The sequence below is a fragment of the Barbatula barbatula genome (genome assembly GCF_947034865.1).
Source record: "Barbatula barbatula genome assembly, chromosome: 3".
In the NCBI taxonomy this organism is placed as follows: domain Eukaryota; kingdom Metazoa; phylum Chordata; class Actinopteri; order Cypriniformes; family Nemacheilidae; genus Barbatula; species Barbatula barbatula.
The window spans coordinates 5683531-5709085 of NC_136764.1; the positions used below are offsets into that span (position 1 = coordinate 5683531).

The 25555-nt window shown below is 38.9% G+C and overlaps 3 protein-coding genes across 3 annotated transcripts in view; all 3 read left to right on the top strand.

The window, feature by feature from the left end:
- The window catches only part of arhgap45a (Rho GTPase activating protein 45a), a 19124-nt gene extending 11576 nt beyond the window's left edge, over nucleotides 1-7548 (top strand). The window contains 16 exon segments of the mRNA XM_079453629.1: nucleotides 47-182; nucleotides 567-677; nucleotides 1133-1213; nucleotides 1344-1523; nucleotides 1959-2096; nucleotides 2231-2421; nucleotides 2768-2877; nucleotides 3006-3107; nucleotides 3184-3282; nucleotides 3770-3933; nucleotides 4269-4457; nucleotides 4681-4818; nucleotides 4901-5139; nucleotides 5522-5753; nucleotides 5879-5930; nucleotides 6756-7548. Coding sequence (XP_079309755.1) covers nucleotides 47-182; nucleotides 567-677; nucleotides 1133-1213; nucleotides 1344-1523; nucleotides 1959-2096; nucleotides 2231-2421; nucleotides 2768-2877; nucleotides 3006-3107; nucleotides 3184-3282; nucleotides 3770-3933; nucleotides 4269-4457; nucleotides 4681-4818; nucleotides 4901-5139; nucleotides 5522-5753; nucleotides 5879-5930; nucleotides 6756-7000 — 2407 coding nt within the window. The 3' untranslated portion in view covers nucleotides 7001-7548.
- Nucleotides 7549-10942: 3394 nt separating this feature from the next.
- Nucleotides 10943-16836, top strand: gpx4b (glutathione peroxidase 4b). Its single transcript, XM_079452920.1, has 7 exons — nucleotides 10943-11149; nucleotides 13783-13877; nucleotides 14118-14262; nucleotides 15525-15676; nucleotides 15760-15784; nucleotides 15869-15928; nucleotides 16035-16836. The coding sequence occupies exons 1-7, from the start codon at nucleotides 11084-11086 to the stop codon at nucleotides 16074-16076; spliced, it is 585 nt and encodes a 194-aa protein (XP_079309046.1). The 5' UTR covers nucleotides 10943-11083; the 3' UTR covers nucleotides 16077-16836.
- A 571-nt stretch (nucleotides 16837-17407) lies between these two features.
- Nucleotides 17408-25555, top strand: part of pip5k1cb (phosphatidylinositol-4-phosphate 5-kinase, type I, gamma b) — a 31956-nt gene continuing 23808 nt past the window's right edge. The window contains exon 1 of the mRNA XM_079453632.1: nucleotides 17408-17598. Coding sequence (XP_079309758.1) covers nucleotides 17508-17598 — 91 coding nt within the window. The 5' untranslated portion in view covers nucleotides 17408-17507. The remainder of the gene's footprint in view (nucleotides 17599-25555) is intronic.

Sequence of the window (25555 nt, forward strand, 5' to 3'; positions counted from 1 at the left end):
GCTCTTTCATATATTTGTTAAAGGGACAGTTCACCTTAAAATAATCTGTCATTCTGTCAATAACACAAACTGAAGTGAATGTGTTTGTTCAGTGGCTTCATTCTTTGGTCTCTGTCACAGAAAATGAGTTTTCTAAAGGACTTCAGAGACTCTATCAGTCCTGCAAACAGACCATCATTCAGGTAAATACAAAGGATCGACAATATGAAGAGATTTATCACATGCATGCCTTTGCATAACAAAATGTTTGCCTTTTGCTCCTATGCTTCTATTATGTGCATACTGATCTCTGGCTTGCTGTGTAGTATTGATAAAGATGATTCTGGAGTCAGGATTATAATAATAATAATATATTTTATTTGTAATGCATTTTTCTTACACTCAATGCGCTACAACATGGTACAACATAACAATAAATTATGTTCCATAGTGAAACAAAAAGGATTGATGTCATGTCAAATGATTCTGGTGCGGGTGTTAATCCGAATTTGGTTTTGTTGTGTCGTATATGTTTAAACTAGTGTATATACAGTAACAGTGCATTTTTCTCTCTCTCTCTCTCTCAGGAGCACATGCCCTTGTTGTCCATCTTCTCTTTGGCTCTTGAGCAGGACTCAGATCAGAGCTGTGGTTTACAACAGGCCACAAATAACATCTATACACACTCTTTTCTGCAGGTAACACACACAAAATAACATCTATACACACACACACACACACACACACAAACACGTGCAAGATTTTAGTTAAAAAAACACAATTTGACCGAATGTAAGCCTTTTAATTTAGGGAGGACCAGCTACATGTCCTCACTAGAAGTTCACTGTGGCACTGAGGACATTTGGCCCTCACAAATATAGCACAAATAACATTTATACACACTCTTCTCTGCAGGTCACACACACACACCTTTTTGATTTCATGGTGACTTTAAACCTAACACTCACTCAAACAGACACACAGTAACAAAGTCACCGGCAATGTGAACGCAGCTTTACTGTCATGCAGAGTAGCGTTAAAGTGTGATATTGTTTTTATACGCACACATTTATTTGACCGTCGCCTTTAATCCAAAGTTTCTCACAAACGAAAGACGTTTAACACATCACCTGTCTCGCTCTCTTCCTCTCAGCCCATGACCCAGCGACGACAGGAACATGAGAAGAAACGGCGAGATATCAAAGAACAGTGGCAGAGAGCCAAAAGAAAACTGGTACTTTACATTCACTCTTCATTTAGGGGATGGACAACATGCGTTTGTGTTTATTCAAATGAAGATTTGTGATTTCGTTTGTGTCTTTTCCTATCGGGTATGTTCATTCATGTGTGGGTTTGATGTTCAGGCTGATGCCGAGTCAAATCTTCGTAAGGCGCGTCACCTGTACATCAGCCGTTGTGAGGAGCACGAGAGAGCTCGCGCAGCGGCCAATAGGGTTGAAGAGGAACAGAGCGGAACAGGAAGTGGCTCAACCACTAAAGTCCTGGACAAGAAGAGACGACTGGAGGAGGAAGCTCGCAACAAGGTCAGCACGCTCCGAGAGGAAATTACACAAACATGAGCAAACAACACACTGTGTTTCTAACCGCAGAGATACATTTGACTTTACTATGACTTTGGTTCATGTGAAACTTTATTCTGACCAGTGTTGGGTAAGTTACTCTGAAAAGGTAATTAATTACTAGTTACTCATTAGATATTCAATAAGGTAATTGGATTACTGTACAAATGACTCTCTCCATATTACACCGTATTTAGTTCAGTTACATCCGAAGTAACTGATTCCATTACAGTAACTTATTACTTAGTAACTAGTTACACCCAAAACTCGGTCTGAAATTCCTCTATAATGTTTGTCCAGTGTTGTTTTTTATTTGAGTAAACACAAATAGATAAAACACTGACAAAATATAAAGAAGAAATATACACTAGATTGTATAGACTGCTGTTTGTGCGCCAGGCGGAGGAGGCCCAGGCCACGTATCGCACCTACATCGCAGACGCCACAACTCAACATCAGGAGCTGGAGGACATGAAGGTGAACGTGCTGAAACAGATCCAGGAGCTCATCAAACAGACGGATCAGATCCTACGAGCGGTGAGAGAACTCAAGCTATCATGTTTTAACATTGACAATCTGATTTTTAATCCCACAGAGTCACCAGTTCTAGATATCTGTAATTCCATTCACTATTGAATGTGTATTCATCGTCTCGACTTTGTTTTGTCCAGTGCACAATCTCATACTATCAGACGATGCACGTGCAGACGGCAGCTCTGCCGGTTCATTTCCAGACGTTGTGTGAGAGCTGCAAGCTGTATGATCCAGCGCAGCAGTACGCAGTTTATGTAAAGAACCTGCAGCTCAGGACTGAAGAACCAGTACAGTACCAGTTTGAGCCGTATTCCGCGTCCAGCCACCAGTAAGACTTGTGATTATTACAGTGTTTACGATGAGAATCAGAGTTAAGGAGCAAAGCATCATGGGAACTTTCTTATACAACATATTACAACTTACTCAACGAGTGACGTCCGGTTTTCCCTTTTTTAGAAATAAAAATAATATTTTGCATTTTGTCTTTTATATTAACATTTTCAAATGACATTCATTAGTTTCGCGGATGCGTTTATTCACGAGCGGTGTGTTGTTCGTTGTAGTGGTTGATATCCGAGAATAACAGATCTTGGGTTGTCATGACTGACCAATTAGAATCGAGTATTCCACAGAGCCGTGTAATAATACATTTTCTTTTATTTTACCCTCTTCAGGCCTCTTCGCACCCGGAACAACAGCCTATGTAACAACGCCGAGGCCCCGCCCACTACAGAGGAGGTGGGGCTAGGAGAGGGGGGTGTGGTCAAACAAAGACGCGGTCAAGGTCAGTTACGCTGTTGGTTAATTAAAACACATTATATAATAATAAGTGCTAACATGTTTCATTTTAAAATACAGGCAGTTTTTTAACACCTTTGTGTGTTAAATTGATGATGTGTTTGATGTTGACAGGTCGAGATCATCAGCAGGCTCATAAGTCCTGGCCGTTCACACTGAGTGAAACCGATAGTGTTGGTCCAGGTAGCGGACTCGGATCACCAACATCCAGCACAGGTACAAACACAGGCACACTTCACACACATCACTCTCATTTACACAAATATAACATTTACAGATGTTTTGTTTACAGGAGACATCTCAAAACCTTCCCGACCGGTGTCTGCTGCCACTTTGTCATCCAACGAAGATCTAGATGATAGGGTTGGTGCCATGACCCCGTTTGAACAAAGTGAGACACACATTGCATCTCAAACTCTCAATATGACAAAGCGAACTTATGCTTTCAGGTCTCAAACGTATGTTTTATTAAAGTCGAGTAAAGGATCGAATAATTGACGTACAGTAAGAGTATAATGTGAATTTGCATAGACGCTTTAATCTTGGTAGAATATGATTTTGATCATTTTGACTGATCAAAACATAACTCTTTGCTATCTTGCAATATGAGCACAATTTGAAACCCTGTTGAGATGCAAAACTATAGATCAATAGGGAGAATCAGGAGACTTAAAAGTCCTGATTTGCTCTTTCTTAAATGTGATTATTGTCTAGAATAAACAATATAAATATAGAGAAAATCTTTTTTCTAACTTTTTTCTAACGTGCGTGTGCAGTTTTATTGTATATAGCTGTAGTATGGTAGAATAATGCAGTCATGGTAGTATAGAGCAGGGCTGTTGCGTTTCAGTTTGCGTGAGTGTTGATGTGCGTTTCAGGTATCAACGGCATCGAGCCGGAAAGCGCAGCTCCCACTGGACCTTTCAGAAACGTGGGGTTATCAAAAGCCGCGAAAACGCATCGCCTGCGCAAGCTGCGCACGCCTTCAAAGTGCCGAGAATGTGACAGCTATGTGTATTTCCAGGGTGCAGAATGTGAAGAGGTGAGATTCATTGCTTAAATTATATAATGTTGTTTTATAGATTAAAGGCCGGCAACCAATTTGAGCATTTTTTGTATTATATCACGTCATTGTACAAGCAGAAACTGCAAATAATAATGATTTACATTTAGTCATTTAGCAGACGCTTTTATATAATGCGACTTACAAAGAGTCATAAAAGAGCAATAGTACAGTAGGAGCTAATACAGAAAAAATGTCTTTACCTCAATTCCCATTTTTACATTTCTCATCTTCGTATTTCGATAAGTTTTATTAAGAGTAATTTGAAGACGTGTTATAAAGCGATGATAATGGCCACTATGTGTGTGTGACAGTGTTTTCTAGCGTGTCATAAGAAGTGTTTAGACTCTTTGGCGATTCAGTGTGGTCATAAGAAGCTCCAGGGCCGTCTGCAGCTGTTCGGTCGGGATTTCTCGCAGGTCCTGCAGGGTGATGACGACAGTGTTCCCTTCATCATCAAGAAATGCATCACAGAGATCGAGAAGAGAGCCCTTAAAATGAAGGTATGAGAGAATCAATGTTTGTTTATATTCTCCACGTCTTTTTCTTTTAATGAAATTTCTTTTGAAGTTAACTGATGTTGATGATGCCAACACGTTCAAATGAAGTTTGAATTAGTTTGAGCAAATCCTAAAGAAATGATTTGCGATTACATACATTTTGTTTAGAAAAACATGCACAATAAGAGCACGAACATGTATACGGATTGTAAACACGTGTGTGCAGGGTATCTATCGTGTGAACGGAGTGAAGACCCGCGTGGAGAAGTTGTGTCAAGCGTTTGAGAACGGGAAAGAGCTGGTGGAGCTATCGCAGGCGTCTCCTCACGACATCAGTAATGTGTTAAAACTTTACCTCAGACAGGTTAGTGAGTGAGCCACCTCACACCCACCGGTCTTTAGGGATTTAGATGACAGAATATTACTCTCATGTGAATATTTCTCAGCTTCCAGAACCCATCATGCCTTTCCGCGTGTATCATGACCTGATGGGTTTGGCGAAGGAAAGTCTGAACTCGAACCCTTCGGAGGCGGGTGAGGAGGTGAAGGGACCCGAGCTGGTGGATCGAGGGGCAGAAACAGAAGCAGAAGTGTTGACGCTGGTGGAGAAACTCAGAGAGCTGCTGAAACGCCTGCCGGGAGCCAACATCTCCACGCTGAAATACATCGTGAGGCACCTGCGCAGGTAACGTAGGACAGACGGATGTTCACGAGGGTACTGCAAGATGAAGCAAAACGTGTCATTTATCATTACAAATATCAATCTTTTGCTTTGGAAAAAAATATAATCGTAAATAATTCATAATAAATGAATTAAATGATGTAGTGTTCAAGTAACGGTATAGCTCGCATCATTTCTTTAGGCGTGCATCCTTTTAAATCACGTTTAATCGTTTCTCATCGTTGTTCCTTCTAAAACTACAAATACTACAAGTTTCCCAATGAACATGAGCTCAAAAATAATTCAAACCCATCACATAGAAGAACAGTCAATAGTTTGTAATAGTATTCATAAGAGAATAAATGAGATGGCTGTATAATGATGGTTGTTGTTTCGTTTGTGTCAGAGTGTGTGAAGTGGAGCAGGATAATAAAATGAGCGCCAGTAATTTAGGCATCGTGTTCGGCCCGACTCTGATGAGACCCAAACCCACCGGAGCGACCGTGTCCCTTTCATCTCTGGTGGATTATCCACATCAGGCTCGAATCGTCGAGGCTCTGATCATCTTCCAACACAACATCTTCATCTCGTCTTCATCACCGACCTCACCTTCACCCACCTGTATGACAGGAGGCCAGGTCTGCACTAAAGTCATTCCTCAGCGTCAAGATCGCTATATCATGTGCAAATTATTTGACAAAAACATCACATTGGTGTAGAGGGTTTAATCACAGACGTCATCGTTTAATTCTCCTCTGTGCAGGATCGTGAGGCTGGACTTCATGAAGAACACAACACAGCAGATGGGGAATGTGGTGAGATAGATACAACACCTCTGCACATGCTCAGTAGAGTTCTGGGACTCTTTCAAGGGTGTTTCAATATTTGTATTAGGGTTGTTACAATATATCAAAGTATCGCATGTCACATGTCGCAAAACAAAAACATTAAGATATGTATCATACAGTTATGGCAATATATTTTTAAGTGAAATGTTCTGTCACACATCACACATCTATTCAGTTTAATTTGTAGAAAATGAGTCAAATAGTGTAATGTATCGTATCGAACCGCGAGTTGAGTGTATGTGTCTGTAGGCTGCTGGTTAAAAGTGCATGTGACACAAGCGGATAAACTATGTTACGTTGTATTGAATAATCACAGCAGATATAACTGCTTTCATATTATTACAATGTACGTTTTCTTTAGAAATAGTGGTGCGACTCTCTAGAAAGTGATAGTTTGCTCATCGTTTACTCACATTTTTGTCATTTCAAACCTGTATGTCGCGGGACACAAAAGAAGATATTTTGAAAAATGTCGGGGCCAGTGCTGTTCGGTTACCAACTTTCTTCAAAATATCTTTTTCTGTGCTCCGTGACATACAGGTTCGAAACGACAAGAGGGCGAGTAAACGATGACAGAATTTTCTTGTTTTGGGTGCACTTTTATTTTGATGTCGTAGAAATGATTTATTTAACACACAGTGACTTATTGCATTTAAACAGAATATATTAGTCAAATCACAGAATTTCACGGTCCTATTTCTTTAGGAATACATTTCTCAGTGCAAACGTTTGGCATGGCAGGTATACAAAGTCATCCGTACTTTGGATTAATTGGTTTTTAATGTTCCTCAGGTGACTCTGTGGGTTCTTCGGGTTCTCAAGAGCGTTTACCCGACTCCGATTCTGACGGAGAGGAAACGAACGGAGCAGACACACAGCGCCCTCCTCTGCTCAGTCAGGAGAGCGAGACCAGCACAGACGAAGACCAGCTGAGTCCCAGAATAAGTCTGGATCTGAGCGGATTCGTACCCGAGACCATCCCAGAACAGACCACCGGTACTGATGATACAGAGGAATCAAACGTTGAGCACCTTTGACATCACTGAGCTTAGACATCACAACGATTAGACTTGCTTTCTGAACATGTTTGACAGAGATTGATTTGACTGTAGATGTATTGTACTTCATATATCAGATGATGGTCATATTCTCAGACTTGAGCTCGGACAAAAATATATATATTCAGTTTTAAACACAGTCACTGCAGTGGTTTTTCCTTCATTCATAGGATGAAAGGTCTTTGCTGATGTATGTGTCACTAGATATTTAATAGTGTGATGTGTGTGTCAGCGGACATGCTGCTGGTCAGTGTGCTGCTTTGAATGGTTACACACTTTTTTATAGAGAGAAAGAGACGATGTGTCAAAGATTGTCTTTCATCTGAAATCTTCTTTCATCTGTGTGTCTGACTGATGATAGCAGGAGGGTCGTCTGAACAGCCCTTGACTGCGGATTCATGGGAAATATTTACTCATAACTTGATAAACACTTAACAAAACCTTGACAACAAGAAATTGACTGAATTGAAGAACATACCGTGTATATATTTTGGAAAACAAATATTCAATTAAATGTATCATTACTACTAGATTATGATTTTTTCCTTCACTGTACATTGAGATTTAGCAGTTTAGCTTTCCTTGAATTTGATATTACAACATGAAAACAAAATCTGGTCTATTTTCGTTTTCCAGAATTAAAAAAACTTGGAACTCCAAATACTCAAAAATGACTAAACACACAAATCAAAACATTTACAGATCTTCGGTCACATAATCCTGAAGTATATGAAGAAAAACATCCGCGCTGCTGTAAAGTCTGTAAGTGATGTATCGTCCAGCGGTTTTAATGGGGCTGATCATCTTCACAACCTGTTAGAGAAGAACATTGTTTTGGTCGGCCATAATGTTAGTGTGATGCTGATATTTAATCAAATAGCAATAATTCACAAAATTGCTTAGTGTACAATAATAGTTGCTAAAGAAAAAAACTCTTTACTGAGAGATTTCAAAAGGCCAAATTATTGATGAATTGCTATCAATCATATTCACGTCTCTATATCAAAGTCATGTTGAAAGTTTGTTTAGTGATGGAGAAGCAAAGAATGTTTTCAGATGACATCATTTTCTTACCTGCCCTTGTTTCAGCCCAAAATATCGAGCAACGGGATCGCCAGACTGAATTCTGGGTAACTGGCTCTCGTTGAGTTTACTGATCACATAAAATAATTCACTCTGCGTTTCAAAGTCGATGATTTTTCTCAACTCATGTTCTGTGATGTTCAATTCGATTTATAAATGTGAATGTTTCACAGAGTGCATTGTTGTTTCATTGGCTGAAAAGATGTGTCTTTAATCTAGATTTAAATTGGGCGAGTGTGTCTGACCCTGGAATAATATCAGGAAGGCTATTCCAGAGTTTAGGTGCTACGTATGAGACAGCTCGACCCCTTTTGGTGGATTTAGTTATTCTAGGTGTTATCAAAAGAGTTTTGAGATCTTAGAGAGCGTGATGGGTTGTAGTGTGATAGAAGCTCTGTTAGGTAGGTAGGGGCTAAACAGTTTATGGCTTTATAAGTGATTAAAAGAACTTTAAAGTCAATACGATACTTAATGTGAAGCCAGTGAAGGGTTGATAATATTGGGGTTATGTGATGGTATTTTCTGGACCTGGTCAGAAATCTGGCAGCTGCGTTCTGAACTAACTGTAGTTTGTTTATTGATGATGCAGGACGACCACTAAGAAGTGCATTACAGTAGTCACGTCTTGAGGTCATAAATGCATGAATAAGCTTCTCTGCGACAGCAACACACAGGATATTTCATCATTTGCAGTGGAAGAAATGACTTAATAAAGTGCATGAATGAAGAAATAAATAAATACAGACATACAGGGCCCTCCACTATTATTGGCACCCTTGGTAAATATGAGCAAAGACGGCTGTAAAAATAAATCTGCATTGGTTCTTCCTTTGCATTTCTTCTTTATAAAATCTACAATATTTCAACACTTTATTAAAGTAAAACAATTTGAAGTAGGAATATCACATTATGAAGAAACAAAAATCTCTAATACACCCTGGCCATGAAAAGTCTTTGCTGATGTAAGTGTTAATAGATATGTATTTACGCCGTCACATCCATAACGCTACAAATTAAATTAAAATAAACTATTTTATGTTCTATAAAGAGGCATCCCTTCTCCATTCATTGGGTATTAGTGCTTCACCATTGTGCATTTTATTTCATAGAAATCCTACAAAGTTTGTCGTCCGCGTCCGCGTCCTCGTTTTGTCACTTCCGTAACGCATGTTTTTTACGCATAGAAAAGGAGTTCACAGACTGACATTTTTTGGTGTTTAGACTCGATCTAGTGTTTAGTAAAATATAAAAAGATGGTTCAACACATGCGCAACACATTCATTCTCTGAGCATTTGTGTCACGTCCATAACGCAAACGTCACGTCCATAACGTTGGTATGTAAATAACGTTTAACATGGATGTGACTATTTATATTTCGGTTGGGAATCAGCGCTGTCACTGATTGGCTGTTGCTCACGGAGAGGGTGTGTATTAAGATCAGTGGGCGGAGCTCACCGCAGCGGTAATGTTGGTAAATGCAACATTTCCAACAAATAAATAAGAGAGTATATATGTCGACTTTTTGGTGTGTATTATTTGGGAGGTAGTTCGGGTCCACGCTTCTGTATGGTAAGGTGGTAATCAGTGGCGGCCGGCCAATAGAGGGCGCTAGGGCGCCGCCCCCCTTAAGCCACAAAAAAAAAAATTAAAACAATTAAAACAAAAATAGTAATAATAATGAGAAAAACATCAGTATGTCAATATTTGTGTGTTTTAAATATGGAATGCACCCAGTAATACATGTAAAATATGATACAAAATCATATTTGCAACCTTTCCTCTGCCTGTCTGACCGCTTCATCAGCTCTGGGGCGATAGAGAAAGCGCCCCAAGGAGGCGGGTCTATGTAGCAGTTAAGCCAATTGCTAATTTAAGATATGAATGTATGACATAAAATTTAGCCAATCAGCGTTCTTAAATAGAATCCAAGAAGGGCGATCATTTTATCGCCCCAAGCCCTGATAAAATAAGGACTGGGCTCTAGGGGCGCCATTTTTACTAAACGACAATGGCGAGCGCGGACGTTACTCCTCCAAGACCCAACCCTAACTCGGTGAAATCTCTCCTCCAAGATCCGTTTGAGAGGAGAACTTTGTCGGAGAAAGTTCGGGTGAAAGAGCTGGGCCCAGATCAACCTGACCTCTCAATCAAACAGCAGGCTAGCGAAAAAGGGAAGCAGTATATGCGCGGCTTCTCCCGTAGCTTCACACACACACACACACACGTTTCTTTGTATATAGTTGACCTTAGCATAAAAATCATTCAGTTATATATGGTACTCTAAAAAATGTTAATAGTGTGTTTGCTAATATTACTGTATATATGTTTTGTATCAATTAATTGTTGCAGTTCTGGAGCACATTAACAATTAGTTACATTTAGTTTGATCATAAAATACTTTATGCTATTCTTCCAGTCAAAGGTTTGAGTTCAGCCACTTGATATCCATTTCTATATTATACATCCTTTATACAGTGTAAGAATTCCTATAAACTTTATAATAATTTAATGTTATTGTCCACTTTCCACTCTGTTCTGACAGCATGCATATTGTGTTGCCTATTTACTACCAATGGCACCAACAGCCTTTCCAAAAGATGTTACTTATATGTAGAAATAGTCAATTGTTTACAAGTTCAGTTTAAATGCAAATAAAAGGCTTGTGTTTGTGCATCATGATGTTTATGTTTTTGTGTACGAATGCCTCAACTTTTTAATATTGGCATTAAATAATTACTGACTATTTCACTGAGCACTGCTGTGAGTTTGTGTTAAATTTTATTGCGATGGTTACGGAAACAAAAAAGTATGGCACAGCCCCACCGAGAATATTTTTCACCAGCCGCCACTGGTGGTAATGCACCTTATCGTTGGATGCCGTCCGCCATTAAAACGAGCGCATTTCCTGATTGGCTAACTTTATCGGGAGGCGTATCCCTGCGTCGGTAGGCGTCGCTCACTTCAGCAGCACTAGTAGTATGTGGTTGTTGCAGAGAGCGCTATTGATCGGGGTACTAGGGAGCAGGAGCTTCGCCAGAGCAATGGTAAGACATTATAACCTGTTAGTTAACATTTAACCGACCGTTTGGGTAGTTACGTGTAGTTTGACAGCTTGTGCTTAACAGTTGGTGTTTACGTAAGTGTCAAAACCCGGCGGTTTATCCGTGAGCACACGTGTCTCTGTTAATTCATTCCGATGGGGGAACATTAGCCTGTTAGCTTTAATGACGTCTGCGTAAATCTTCAATCTTTGCTTTACGTCAATACTTTCTTGTTTTATCAAACCGACCCGACAGTCGAGCTTGTTAGCAGACGCTGTGTTTAGTCGTTTAACGTTTGTTGAGTTTCCTTATCTGCCGTTTTATTGCAAATAATTCATATGGGAAGGATTCGGTTGTAGTATAATTCAGGTGATCTCAATGAATTTGTCATGATTCAATTAGTTTTGCAGGTACATCAAGGGAGTATCCAAAGTCGAGGATATATTATGAAAATGAGGAATTTAATAATATCTCATTTTATGTGAAATTGCACAGTGCGTGTTCACACCTATTGATTGCACAAGGGACTTTACTAGTCACGTGGTGCAGAAAGAGCGTCATTAAACAGTTAAATCAAAGTATAATAATAATAATTATTCAACCTATAAAAACCATACGATTCCTTCCTAGTCACGTGGTGCGGAAAGTCATTAAACAGTTAAATCAAAGTATAATAATAATTATTATTATTATACCTATAAAAACCATACGATTCTTTCCTAGTCACGTGGTGCGGAAAGTCATTAAACAGTTAAATCAAAGTATAATAATAATTATTATTATTATTATTATACCTATAAAAACCATACGATTCCTTCCTAGTCACATGCTGCGGAAAGAAAGTCATTAAACAGTTAAATCAAAGTATAATAATAATAATTATTATTCTACCTATAAAAACCATACGATTCTTTCCTAGTCACGTGGTGCGGAAAGTCATTAAACAGTTAAATCAAAGTATAATAATTATTATTATTATTATTATTATACCTATTAAAACCATATGATTCCTTCCTAGTCACATGCTGCGGAAAGAAAGTCATTAAACAGTTAAATCAAAGTATAATAATAATAATTATTATTCTACCTATAAAAACCATATGATTCCTTCCTAGTCACGTGGTGCAGAGAGAGTCATTAAACAGTTAAATCAAAGTATAATAATAATAATTATTATTCTACCTATAAAAACCATACGATTCTTTCCTAGTCACGTGGTGCGGAAAGTCATTAAACAGTTAAATCAAAGTATAATAATAATTATTATTCTACCTATAAAAACCATACGATTCCTTCCTAGTCACGTGGTGCGGAAAGTCATTAAACGGTTAAATCAAAGTATAATAATAATAATTATTATTATACCTATAAAAACCATACGATTCGTTCCTAGTCACGTGGTGCGGAAAGAAAGTCATTAAACAGTTAAATCAAAGTATAATAATAATTATTATTCTACCTATAAAAACCATACGATTCCTTCCTAGTCACGTGGTGCGGAAAGTCATTAAACGGTTAAATCAAAGTATAATAATAATTATTATTATTATACCTATAAAAACCATACGATTCCTTCCTAGTCACGTGGTGCGGAAAGTCATTAAACGGTTAAATCAAAGTATAATAATAATTATTATTATTATACCTATAAAAACCATACGATTCCTTCCTAGTCACGTGGTGCGGAGAGAAAGTCATTAAACAGTTAAATCAAAGTATAATAATTATTCAACCTATAAAAACCATACGATTCCTTCCTATTATAATCACCATTTTATTGTTTTTGCATAACGTTATTATAAATATCTAGACACTCCCACGTCAAACAAATACTATAGTGTGCTTTAGAATATTACCGTAACAAATTGAGGTATGTTGTAATAATTAGGACACGTTGTTGTTGTTTACTATTGTAATGTACATGAACACTATAGTATTTTGCTTTAATGCATTTCCTAGAACCGTACATGGGAATACAGAGTTCCTTTCTTGAGAATGAATCCGTGTGTTGTGATATTCTCTGGTGCGATGGGATGGCTGGAGTCTTATCTCATCGTAGATATATCTGTGTAATTACTGTTAAATTTGTTTACCTTTGACTGGTTCACCCGTGGGATGTTTGTTTCCTGTAAATGAGCTCAATCCGTCTGTGAATGCTGTGCTTGCTGGACACACTCCCACATATGTCACACATCGTGTTGTGTATCGACTCTGGACATGACCACTATATAGAGTTTGTTATCTGTCTTTTTAATATGGCAAAGATTAGGGTGAATGTCTTTCTGTTGAGTTCAGAGTCTATCCCACTTGAAGATTATTTTTATGACTGGTAAATAGATATGTCTGTGGGTAGTGTTTCATATTTTATGTGTCACCTTTTTGGTTCTTTAATGGGGCAAAAATGTGTGTAAATTGTCATGAACAATCTTTTTTGCGTAACTTGTTTCGAAACACAACGTGAAATAACAATACATTATTGACTAACTGTATAAAAGGCAAATATGTGGTCATCAGTGGCGATGTGGTCAGAGCACATGAGAATGTAATGGTTCTCGTTGATCATGTGATTGTGTTTCAATGTTCTTGTGTTCGGTATCTGTTGTAATCATGACCTTTGAACTGTCTCTCTATTGCAGTGTGCACAGGCCAACGACTGGCAGTCAGCGAAGTCTATATACGAGTTCTCGGCCAAAGACATAGATGGAAATGAAGTGTCTCTAGAGAAATACAGGTGTGTGTGTGTATAATATGAAGTTGTTGTTGGAGTTTGCTCGTACCCACCTGGCTCTCCTTTAAAATCCCTCATGCCTTATTAAACAAGAGATCTGACCTGTGTCTAGATAATACCAGAACTACTCTGAACACCCTGCTGCTTATATGCTGCTTGTTTATCATGTTAGTTTTAGTCTCAGACTGATACTTTGAGAACTGCTTAAAGATGAATAATATGTGTGTGTCGTCTTGTTTCCAGAGGTTTTGTGTGTATCATCACTAACGTCGCCTCTAAATGAGGCAAGACTCCTGTAAACTACAAACAGTTTGCGGACATGCACGTCGCGCACGCTGAGAAGGGTTTACGCATTCTGGGTTTCCCCTGCAACCAGTTCGGGAAGCAGGTACGTACGAGCCATAGTGATGGAGCATTGCATGGTGGGATACTCTATTCCTCAGGGTATGCTGTAGTATAGGTGATTAACAGTAAGTAGGTCACACAAGACCGCATAAGTGGATTATATTGATTTATGGGGGACGTTTTAATGCATGTATTGATTAATATTTCAGCATCACATATATACATCTGCTGAATATTAATATGGGTGTAGGATGCATTAACATGCATTTAACAAAGATATTCATCTAAATACATTAACAATATACAACACTGACGCAATAAGCCCCCCGAAGCTGTGGGTTACAGTGCATTTTATAACCGTTAAGGGTGTTTCGCGTCATGCCTAAAACCCCCTTAGCTTTTATAAAATGCACTGTAACCCACACCTTCCGGGCCTTATTGCCTTTTATAAAATGGTTATTCCATATGTGTAGCAACTAGCAAGGTTTCATAAAATAAAGTAAATAAAATGATATTTAGGCTATGTAATGCGGTCGGCCGTTATAATAAATCGAGGCATTTTATAACTGCTTAGGACTCGGCTCAGCCAATCAGAATCGAGAACAACACAATAAACAACTTTATTATTTTCATTCATCTTCAGGGTAGTCACTTTTTGTCTCGAATGTACAGACATACGTTTTGCATTTTGTAATGAAGAATAACCTGTTTGCACAATTACCTTTAAACCTTAAAGTTGCGACAGTTTTTCTCTCGAATTTTGATGCATTTCCCAGTGACATGGTATTTCTAAGGAAAACCATCATGGGTGTGGCTTTTGTCCTTCTCTGCGATTTGTTTGGATGCATAAAAACAGCCGTTGCATTTCGAAATGGCCAGTTAAACGGGATGAGTTGACGGATGCTCCGCCCAAGCCGTCTAACATAAGTATTAAATAAACATTATGTGGCGAACACACATTTTTAAAAAAGAATGACCCACATTGAAATGAAAAAAAAGGCAGTGTAATTGTTTTATTTTTCACTGGGACTAAGATAATAGAAAAATTGTGTTGAGTTCACTGAAGTGACTCTTAACTTTTAACTATATGTAGTTCATATATCTAGCCTTTAAACATGCTAAAATAATAATTTGTATATAATTCTTATAAACTCTATTAAATAAAAAAGTGACGCTATAGTACTTTATCATCGTTCACGGGGTTCTCATTCAGCATTCGCAGTTATTGTGTAACGGATGGCTTCAATCCCTCGGGATTTTCAGTTGGTGTGAAACGTTCATCCTCAAGCTGTTGCGTTTTTACAGGAACCTGGAACAGAAGCTGAAATAAAGGAATTCGCCAAAGGCTACAATGCGGAGTTTGACCTCTTCAGTAAGATCGAGGTGAATGGAGATGGAGCTCATCCTCTGTGGAAGTGGATGAAGGAACAGCCCAAAGGGAAGGGCTTGTTTGGGAAGTGAGTTTGTCTGCACATCATCCATACTTTGCAGTTGTTCTCCAATCCTTTCACTGTTCATAAATTCTGTGTTCTTTTCATAGCAACATCAAATGGAATTTCACTAAGGTAATTGTTGTTTTATTGTGTATTCGTTCAGATATATCCACACGTTGTCTGTTGCGTGTGTTAATGCTGTTGTGTTTATCACAGTTCCTCATTGACAGAGAAGGTCAGGTTGTGCAGAGATACGGGCCAATGGACGATCCGAGCGTAAGTCAAAACCTTCAAAACATTTTTGTGTAGTTTAAGATAACGGTTATGTCCAACGACAGCTTTGTGTGATGTAACAAAGGATGCTTTATTTGGGTCCCTACAGGTTGTTGAAAAGGATCTCCCCAATTACCTGGAAACAACCTAAATTCAATCCGTTCTAAGTTATATGTGTTTGTAATCCCCCGCTCTCCTCTGGCTGATATCTGGACATTGACGGTGACAACCAGATGTGTGACGGCCGTTTCTGAAACCTGTCTGCAGGTGGTGACGGCCTGATGGTCCCTGACGTGCAAATTTTCTGGGAAAACCGTTTAATGTCCAGACGTCTCGCTAGAGAAGAGCCTGATTCACAAGTTCTACATGTGTATACTGACAATTATTCTGAGATATCCAAAGAATCTGCTAGTCATCATAATAATAATAATAATAAAAGACTAAAGTGAGAAGTCTGTGTGGCTGTTTCTTTCTAACTGTACGGACAGAAAGAGCTGCGTATATTTTTGTGTACCAGACTGATTTAGAGATTGTTGTTAGATTTTCTAAGAGATAAAACGGGTTGTGTAGTTGTAAGAAAGTGACACGGCATAAATTTGTTAATGGTGTATTGAATAATGAGCCGTGAATAAATGAATTAAAAGTGTCTTTGTTAAGGATTCCTACCCGAAGTTTAAAGAATAATTTGCAACGACTTTTCGTTCTTGTTTTTCCCTATTGTGCAAAGTACTTGCGATTTACGATAAAATGTGTTTTGCATCATATTTGATTTAGAATGAAAGTAATCATCAGATTACCTAAACTTTATACATGTATTTAAAATGAAGCCGATATAGATATTGGAAATAAGGAGGTGCTAATATCATATTGCGTTTTATTGTAAATAAAAAAATACTGTAAAAAGATGAAGGTACAGGCCTGTGTAGCTACTACATGTGATGCACATATTGGATTTTAACTATTTAGAAATAACTGATATTTAAGGAACAGCCCATCAGTGTCACAATCAACAGTGAGTTACAATAATTTTAACTTTTATTAATAACTTTAAATGGTGGTACAAATGATAATGTAAATACACGCGTCTCGACACAAGATGGCGCCCGCCGCATCCCATCTGACGCACTCGCCGTGCCATCGTTTTGCGTTCATCCCTTGTGTACTATATGTCAATAGCGTATGAGGGAATAGTATAGATTGCGATTTAAAACACAGCCTTATGTTCACCAAACGCAAGGTGTTGCGCAGACCGAAGCAAAGCAGCGCGAGAGCGGTTCCAACTCATACCAACGCATACGGAACCGTCTGCTTTGTACTTTCGCGGCCTCTTTCTCTGACGAGTCTGCGCAGAGCTGCGCGCAGCTGCAGTCCCTGTCGCTTTATGCGAAATCGCCGCAGACGTCACTCGGAAGACGATACTCGGATGACGTCACAGACCTTTCCTGGTCCAATGACGTCGCTCTCGCGCGGTGCGGCAGCTGGAGGGAGCGCGGAGGACGCGCGCACGGCACCGCATCGGATCGCGGAACGGATCATGACGCGCGCTTCGCTATCGTGATCGTTTTCAAGCTCGACGGATCTGATGGAGGGAGCCGCGGCGAGCTCGTCCGCGCTGTCCGAGGACTCGGACTCGGTGCTCGGCGCTGGCTTCGGGTCCGAGGCTGCAGATCTCGGTATGACCCTTTAAATGCATGCGTTCAGTGTACGTGAGTGATGGATGTATCGTTCATTTGTATAGTTGATAACACCTGCGGTATACCGTCCTGTAAAATAAATGGCTTTGCTGTGGTATATGAATATGATTATTAAGCTGTAACATTGCACTTTGTGTATATATATATATATTCAAATACCGTGGTATTACCAAACACCATCACAGAATCGAGGTACTGATGCAGTGCACTCTATTGTAAGTGAATTGGGGCCATAGCAAAAACACTGACACACGAGACATTATAGTACTATAGTAGCTACTGGTGAAAAAAAAACATATGCTGGATTAGGTATGTTTTGGTTCTGGTTTGACCATCTTAAACCAGCTGTGGACCAGCAATCCAGCATCAAAACACACCAAACCAGCATTTCCAGTGAGGTCAAGAATCGTGGTATTTACAGTGCGTCCGGAAAGTCTTCACAGCGCTTCACTTTTTACATATTTTGTCATGTTACAGTTTCCAAAATGGATTCGATGAATTATTTTCCTCAAAATTCTACAAACGACAACGTGAAAGTTTGTTCGAAACCTTTGCAAAGTTATTAAAAATGAAAAAAGCACACGTACGTAGGTATTCACAGCCTTTGCCATGGCACTCAAAATTGTGCTCAGGTGCTTCCTGTTTCCTCTGATCTTCCTTGAGATGTTTCTACAGCTTGAGTCCACCTGTGGTACATTCAGTTGACTGGACATGGTTTGGAAAGGCACACACCTGTCTATATAAGGTCCCGTGTGCATGTCAGAGCACAAACCAAGCCATGAAATCCAAGGAATTGTCTGTAGACACCCTAGACGTTGATTGTATAGAGGCACAGATCTTGGGAAGGATGCGGCATTGAAGGTCCCAATGGGCATAGTGGCCGCCCGGGTAGAAGGGCCTTGGTCAGGGAGGTGACCAAGAACCCGAGGGTCCCTCTGACGGAGCTCCAGCATGTCTCTGTGGAGAGAGGAGAACCTTCCAGAAGAACAACCATCTCTGCAGCGCTCCACCAATCAGGCCTGTATGGCAGAGTGGCCAGACGGAAGCCCCTCCTCAGTAAAAGGCACACGACTGCTCGCCTATAGGATTCTCAGACCATGAAAAACTAAATTCTCTGGTCTGATGAAACGAAGATTGAACTCTTTGGTTTGAACGGCCAGCGTCATGTCTGGAGGAAACCAGGCACCGCTCATCACCTGGCCAATAACATCACAAATAATGCATCGAATCCATATTGGATTAATGCTGTAACATGACAAAATGTGGAAAAAGTGAAGCGCTGTGAGTACTTTACGGATGCACTGTAAATATGGTAGTCGTTCATTTACCGCGGTACAGTATATACAGTATAAAAGTAAAAGAACACATTAGACCTGCTTTAAGAAAACACAAATCAATAAGTGTATAATAAAGTCTTTGTTAGCTCGGCGTATCAGAATCTTTCCTCAATCCCGACATCCAGTGCGTTGACAGCTGTCCCTGCAGAACGTCCCATTGAGAATACGTGGACGGGGGTCTCTTTGAGGTCCCGTGTCCTGTCGCAGGGCTCTTCTGACACCGTGTTTGCTGTCTTCTAATCCTGTTTTTTTAGCAACGCTTTTTTTCTACACTCAGCATTCCTGTTCATCACAGAGACATCATGGATTTAAACCGTAAGCCGTTCCCGTCTGAAGATCTTTGCTCTAATCTCATGGTGTTTTGATGTTTTGCACGTCATTGCTGCAGGTGAAACACTTTTAAAAATTTTGCGTCATGAATCATGGTCTGTGAAGTGATGGTTAAGGTTTTTATTGACTCGGAACGCTTTAGGAAACGGTTCCTCTGTTTTCGTTTTCATCAAGAAGCGATTTGGTTTCAGTTTAAATGTTTTGATGTTGGATTGTAGAATTGGCAGATGTGTGTTTCGGTAGCTGAGAACTTGTAAAGCTTTTCTGACTTTATAGACGCCGAAATTGTTATTGCTGATATGTTGGAACAATTGTTAAAATCCATGCATGGAGGTGATTGTAGATTAGAGGTCAAATAATCTGTATTTGAGTAAATGTGATGAGAAATGTTTGAGTTCATATTGAGATCTTCAATAATATAGACGTTTCATTGCAGACTTGACAAATCTGAGTTCAGTTTGGCATATTGTTGCCATCTCTCCTCAAACTCTAATGACAGTAAAAAGTCTCTTTTTCTCAGGAGAAACATCTGAGAAGTTTCCATTTGCATTCTGTTTATGTCATTGATGTCTCTGAGATAAAATCGAGATATTGAAGATGGGTGATTTCCAAAGGACTTGCATTGTATCATAATACTTCTCATTTTTAAGTCTTTGTGTGTGTAATATTTTTCCTTTTTTTCACACTTTCTATATAAATGTCATTTTGCCTGTTTTGTACAGTAAGATGATCTTAGAAAGTTCAAACAAACGTCCCGCAGCTCGCTTAAAGATCAAACTCAGATTAGCACAAATAACTCCACGTTCAACTCCAAAGAAGCACATCGGGACTCCGAGGAAGGAAGCGTGGGTATATCAGGCTGGTCCTTCCTTACGAAGGAAAGGACGTAAAACACGTTTCTGTGAAGTTACTGCAAGAGAAATGACATGTTCTGTTCAGTTTTGTCATGTTTTAAGTGCATGTGCTGTAGAAATACAAGGGAATGAATTCTGCCTGTGGCTCCATTATGTGCTTCAGATCTTCTCGTGTGCCGTGAGACATGTTTGTAGAAAATCTGAACTATGCGAGTTTCTCTCAAACAGACGTGCTCGTACTTGTATGGCATCTTTGTAATAAAAAACAGACACCTACTGTACACTCGAAAACATGCTGGGTTGTTTGAACTTGTGGTCCGGTAAAATGTGGACAAAACCAACCGTTGGGTTAAATGAACCTCAAAAATGTTCCTATTTGACCCAACCATGGGCTAAAAACAAGCATTTTTTAACACTACATGTAAAAAGTATAGGATCACTCTTTATTAATATTTTTCCACAGTTTAGACAAAAATTGAAATAACACACATGTAGCTGTGGGAAATAAGTTGACTAAAGGCATCCAGAATACAGTATATATAGTTTCTAAGCTATATTACTTTGACTAATCTCACACTTCACATTTTTTTATCCGGCTTCTTGAGGTCTCAACCTGGGACCTTTTTATACAATACTGAAGGAAGTTTCATATTGTCACGAATCGGGGGGTGGAAGAACCCAATTACAGGCAGCGACGATGAGGTTAAACAAAGACTTTAAATAGAAGACAAATTACAAATAATACACCCACGATGGGGGGAAAACTGAACTGAGGCGCGATACAAAAACAGAAAACAAAGACTTCCCACAAGGGGGCATAAAACAAATACTTAACGCTATTATAACTAAGACTTACTAAACATGCATCAAAACAAGGAGCAAGGTAATCTTCAGGAACACAACATGGAAACAGGTACAATGAACCAGACAATAGACAAGAGGGCATTATATAGGGAGATTAACTAAGGAGATAACAATGGGCAGGTGTGGGTAAAGAGACACAGGAGGAAAACTATACTAGGAACGAGAGGGGCGGGGCCAGATGACAAGACTGGAGAGAACGCATATTATGTCCTGATTGACAATAATATGTTTCTCTCCACATAAAACACGTGGGTCTGTCATGATTCTGCCCCTAGAACAGAAAATCAAGACAAGAGAAGGCAGAATCATGACACATATGCCAGACTCTCATTGACTGCTTTTTATTTATTATTTGGTCCAAACAATACATTTCAAAACTATTTTTCTAATACAATAAAGGAATATTTCGGCACAGTTATATTTTAGTCTACAGAAGTGATTTCAAACATTGAAACACACAACAGTATTCCAAATTGGAATATGGTATAAAACATAGCACTGTATAAGCATAAGCACCGTTTCCATCCAACTAGTCAACCGTCAGATCCTAACAAACTACCACGAAATATCAGTAAGAGAAGCCACTGAATACACTTTTCATATACAGTATGATAATTACTTTTGTATATTAATGTGGTGTTTCCATCACTCATTTCGGATGCGAAACTTCAACAAATGTCCAGCGTGATGGAATCCCGGCTATTGTTGACTTTATGACTTATATTTGACTGGCTTGGCTAAAGACTCAAAGACTGAGTGATTGTTCTTAGTTTTTTCACACAGTTTTTACAGTAAATTGTAAATTTTTGCCAAGATTTTGCGAACAGTTTTTTTAATTAAAATGTACTTAAAATGTACATTTTTGGCACACAGTTTTAAATCAATATTTAGTTTCAAAAACTTGCGCAAATAACACAAAAATTAAATAAATCCTATTATCTCTTTCCCTTCAAACCTGTATGACTTCCTTCCTTCCGCAGAAGACAAAAGCAGATATTTTGATGTTAATTCAATTTCATTACGAAGGCTAAATAACTAGAAAGTCTTAAACTCCCATCTAAAGGTTTCGCAACATTCTTAACACCGACAGCTTTTCTCAATTTATAGTCTACTATAAATCAACTGTTCCTGCGTTCCTGCGTCTCTCCAGTAAAATGTCATTGATGTGTCCTGCCGTTTCAGCCCTAAGCGATCTGTTCTCCGACCGTGACGCCTGAATGCTTCGAGACGGCGACCTTGACTTTCACTGCTCAAAGGTTTCTCTTTTAGAGGCTTCTGTAATTGAGCTTATTTATCCTCTTCATTTAGATTATAATAAAGGATCGGTAAAAATAGACACAGTATTGAGCTTTATAGTGTGACACACGTTGTCATTCGGTCTTGCTATAGAATTTGATGGATATGTTTAAGTTCAGTGTCTGAAGCACTGAAGTTTGAGACGGATAAATGATTGCAGGCGTTTACCTTCTAATCTGACAAGTAAAGCGAAGTTCTCCGTTCGTTCTCTTTTTCCTGGATATCTAGGAGCGGATGTGTGGTCCGCGTTCAGGCTGATGTTGGAGCATCAGGATGAGAGAAGAGGTTTGTTTGGTGAAATGTTGAGATGTTTAAGCACTCTGAACGTCAGAGAACTTTGGGAAACGACAGACTTTCTTGTGTGCACAATACAAGTGTTCAGTGATGTTTGATTTGGTCTTATCTGGAATACAGACTTCATGTTGATGTTTTACTGAATGGGTCTTACAGTCAGGATGTCTGAAGGTCTGAAATCATGAGCCGTTGATTTGTGTTCGAAAGCTTACATTTTCAGTTCATTTTGCATTTAGATTTTTGACAATATTCGACGTCTGGAGAAATTGATGGAGATCAAAAGATGTGTTGTTGAATGTGTTTACAAACAGCGAAGATTTGTTCAAGCAGGTTCCTCCTACGCTGTTCAACCATAAGATTTTGATTGGCTGTCAATGCTGTCAATCATCTCTGTGAGTAACAGTATTGTTCCTCTGTATTAATATTGTTGTAGTTATCGTACACTCTAAAAACTGTTGTTTTAAAAACACGCATCTTGTGTTCAGTTAAGGACAACACACAAATGTGTGTATGAATTATTTCTCATGATTTCATTTTATTCTTTTGACAAGAACTTATTAAGAAGGAACATTCTTACGAACCTCCTATAGTTTATTTTAAAGTCCCAGTGAAATTGAAAATGACAGTGCCTATTATTTTCATGAACATCAGTTGCATTCAGAGCTAAGAGCATGAGGCCGTTCATACACATGGCTGGAGGAATATTCAAGGTTATTTTTAAAGTCCCAGTGAAAAAAAAAGACAATACCTATTTTTCATGAAATATTGCAGCGTTTATTGTAAACAGTTTATCAATGTGGGTCATCGTCTATTAAAAATTTGTGTGACCTCATAATCTTTAGTTAAAATCTAAAAAAATACAATTCAGTCCTGCAATGACAATCCATCTTAAAAGACTGTTCGGGCGGAGCATCCGTTAACTCCTCCCCTTATACTGTCAGCTTGCTGCCAGGTCCATTTTAAAATACAACAGTTGTTTTTATACATTGATCAAATTAGCAGATAAAGATGAAAGCCACGGCCACTATTTTTCTCATTTGAAATTCCCTTTCACTCGGAAATGCATCAAAATAAGGAAGTAACGATAGCAGATAGCAGTTCATGGGGACTTTAAGAACAATTTAATATTGTCTTAAGAACAGTTTCGTTAAAACCGGCCCCAGCTTCCAAGATGTTTCTTCTGAGGAAGGTCTGAGTTTCAGAGCTCTTGACTGTGTCTCAAACTGTGTTCGGATTTGCCAAGATATCACGTTTGTGACCAAAACTTATGGCAATTTTGTACGTTCCAAACAATACGGGACAGTGTGTGCAAAAATCTCAATATGAACTCAAATAATTCTCATCAATGATAATCTGAGCTGCATTTTTTAATTCCTACCCTTATTGAGATTCTAATACTAACACTACTTAAATGAAACATACCTGAGCTCATGTGAACATATAAACGTTATTTATATCTTAACATGCATTAATGTCACGTCTGTATTGTCAAGGTTTATGAGACGTCCACGACACCGTCACGTCTTCAGGTTTATATGACCGTAATGTGAGCTGCGGGTTGCCATGGCATCCACGCCGACCAGCTCGTGCTCTTGAGGCTGAATGCCTGCTGTCTTATATGGTTGCTAGGGTGTTGTGGGTGGTTGCCGTGTCATTGTTACACGGTTGCTATTGTGCTCTTAATCTGCATGTATTTGTGAGTGATTGACTCATGTGACACTGAGCTGATGATCACAAATGTGTTAAATTAGCACATTTGCAAATGTACAGTGCTTAAGGTACAATACCGATGCGTTGCTAGGGTGTTCTGAGTGGTTGCTAAGGCATAGTTAAGTGGCCTGCAGTGTACATAATGAAAATCCTTGCCAGTTAAATGTTTGCCAGGAGAAAGAGGTTTGTTTAAATCATTAACTTTAAGTAAAATACTTATTCTTGCTTAAGCAAACATTGTTAACCATGAGACTGAAACATCTAATTTAATACGCGAGTTTAGCAAACAAAGAAGACTAAAAAGGACATTTTGTTCTTCATTTGTACGGTTTGTTTCTCTAAGCAGTGTCATTATTTTGTACACCTGGTTTTGTTTTATTTCATTCTCAGCCTAGTCTCAGATGTTTCTCATAAAAGTAAAGCGTGTTGAAACACAGGAAGACTCTGGAGGTGTAAATAAATGTAGATTGTTCAAATAATCTGGATTTGAGTCAATGTAATGAAAACTGTACGCCATCATATTGAGATCTTCAATAATATTGACATTTGATCGCAGACTTGACAAATCTGAGCTCAGTTTGACACATTGTTGAAATCTCTCCTCGAACTCCAATGACAGACACATGTGAATTTTGAGAGATCGTCTCATTTGTTTTTCTCTCTCTGATATTTGTATGATGTTCTGACATGTTCGTGGTCTTCTGCAGGATAAAACACACACAGCGTGTGCTGATGCCACTGCCTGCAGTCGTGCTTTACATAAGGCTTACGTAACTAAACGCTTGGGTTGAATCGAGCCGAGGAGGAGAAAGCCTGACATCAGATGATCAGATAAACTCTCAAGCAAAACACTGCCGTGAAACTTTAGTAAAAACTTATACTTCAATTCAATTGACCTTCGACCTACGTGAATGGATTTAACCGAAAGTGTAAATCCTTTCATCATTTATGAATTTCAGAACACAAAAGAAGATTGCAGCATCGCAAAGTTGCGTGGTTGGAACTACAGGTCTAAAGCTGCGGTTAGAAGCATCGTTCTTTATTGTTATGACTTACACGCATCATGCTTTTGGGCACAATAAGCAAGCAACGTGCAGTGCATTGTTTATCCATCATTCTAAATATATACAAATTTGTGTTAACATCTTTAAGTGTGTCAAGAAAGCTGTTTTTTTCGCTTCTGAGATGATGAGCGTGTGTTTGGGTAAGTGAAGACGTGTCCAGTTTCAAACCATACATAAGAACATCAAC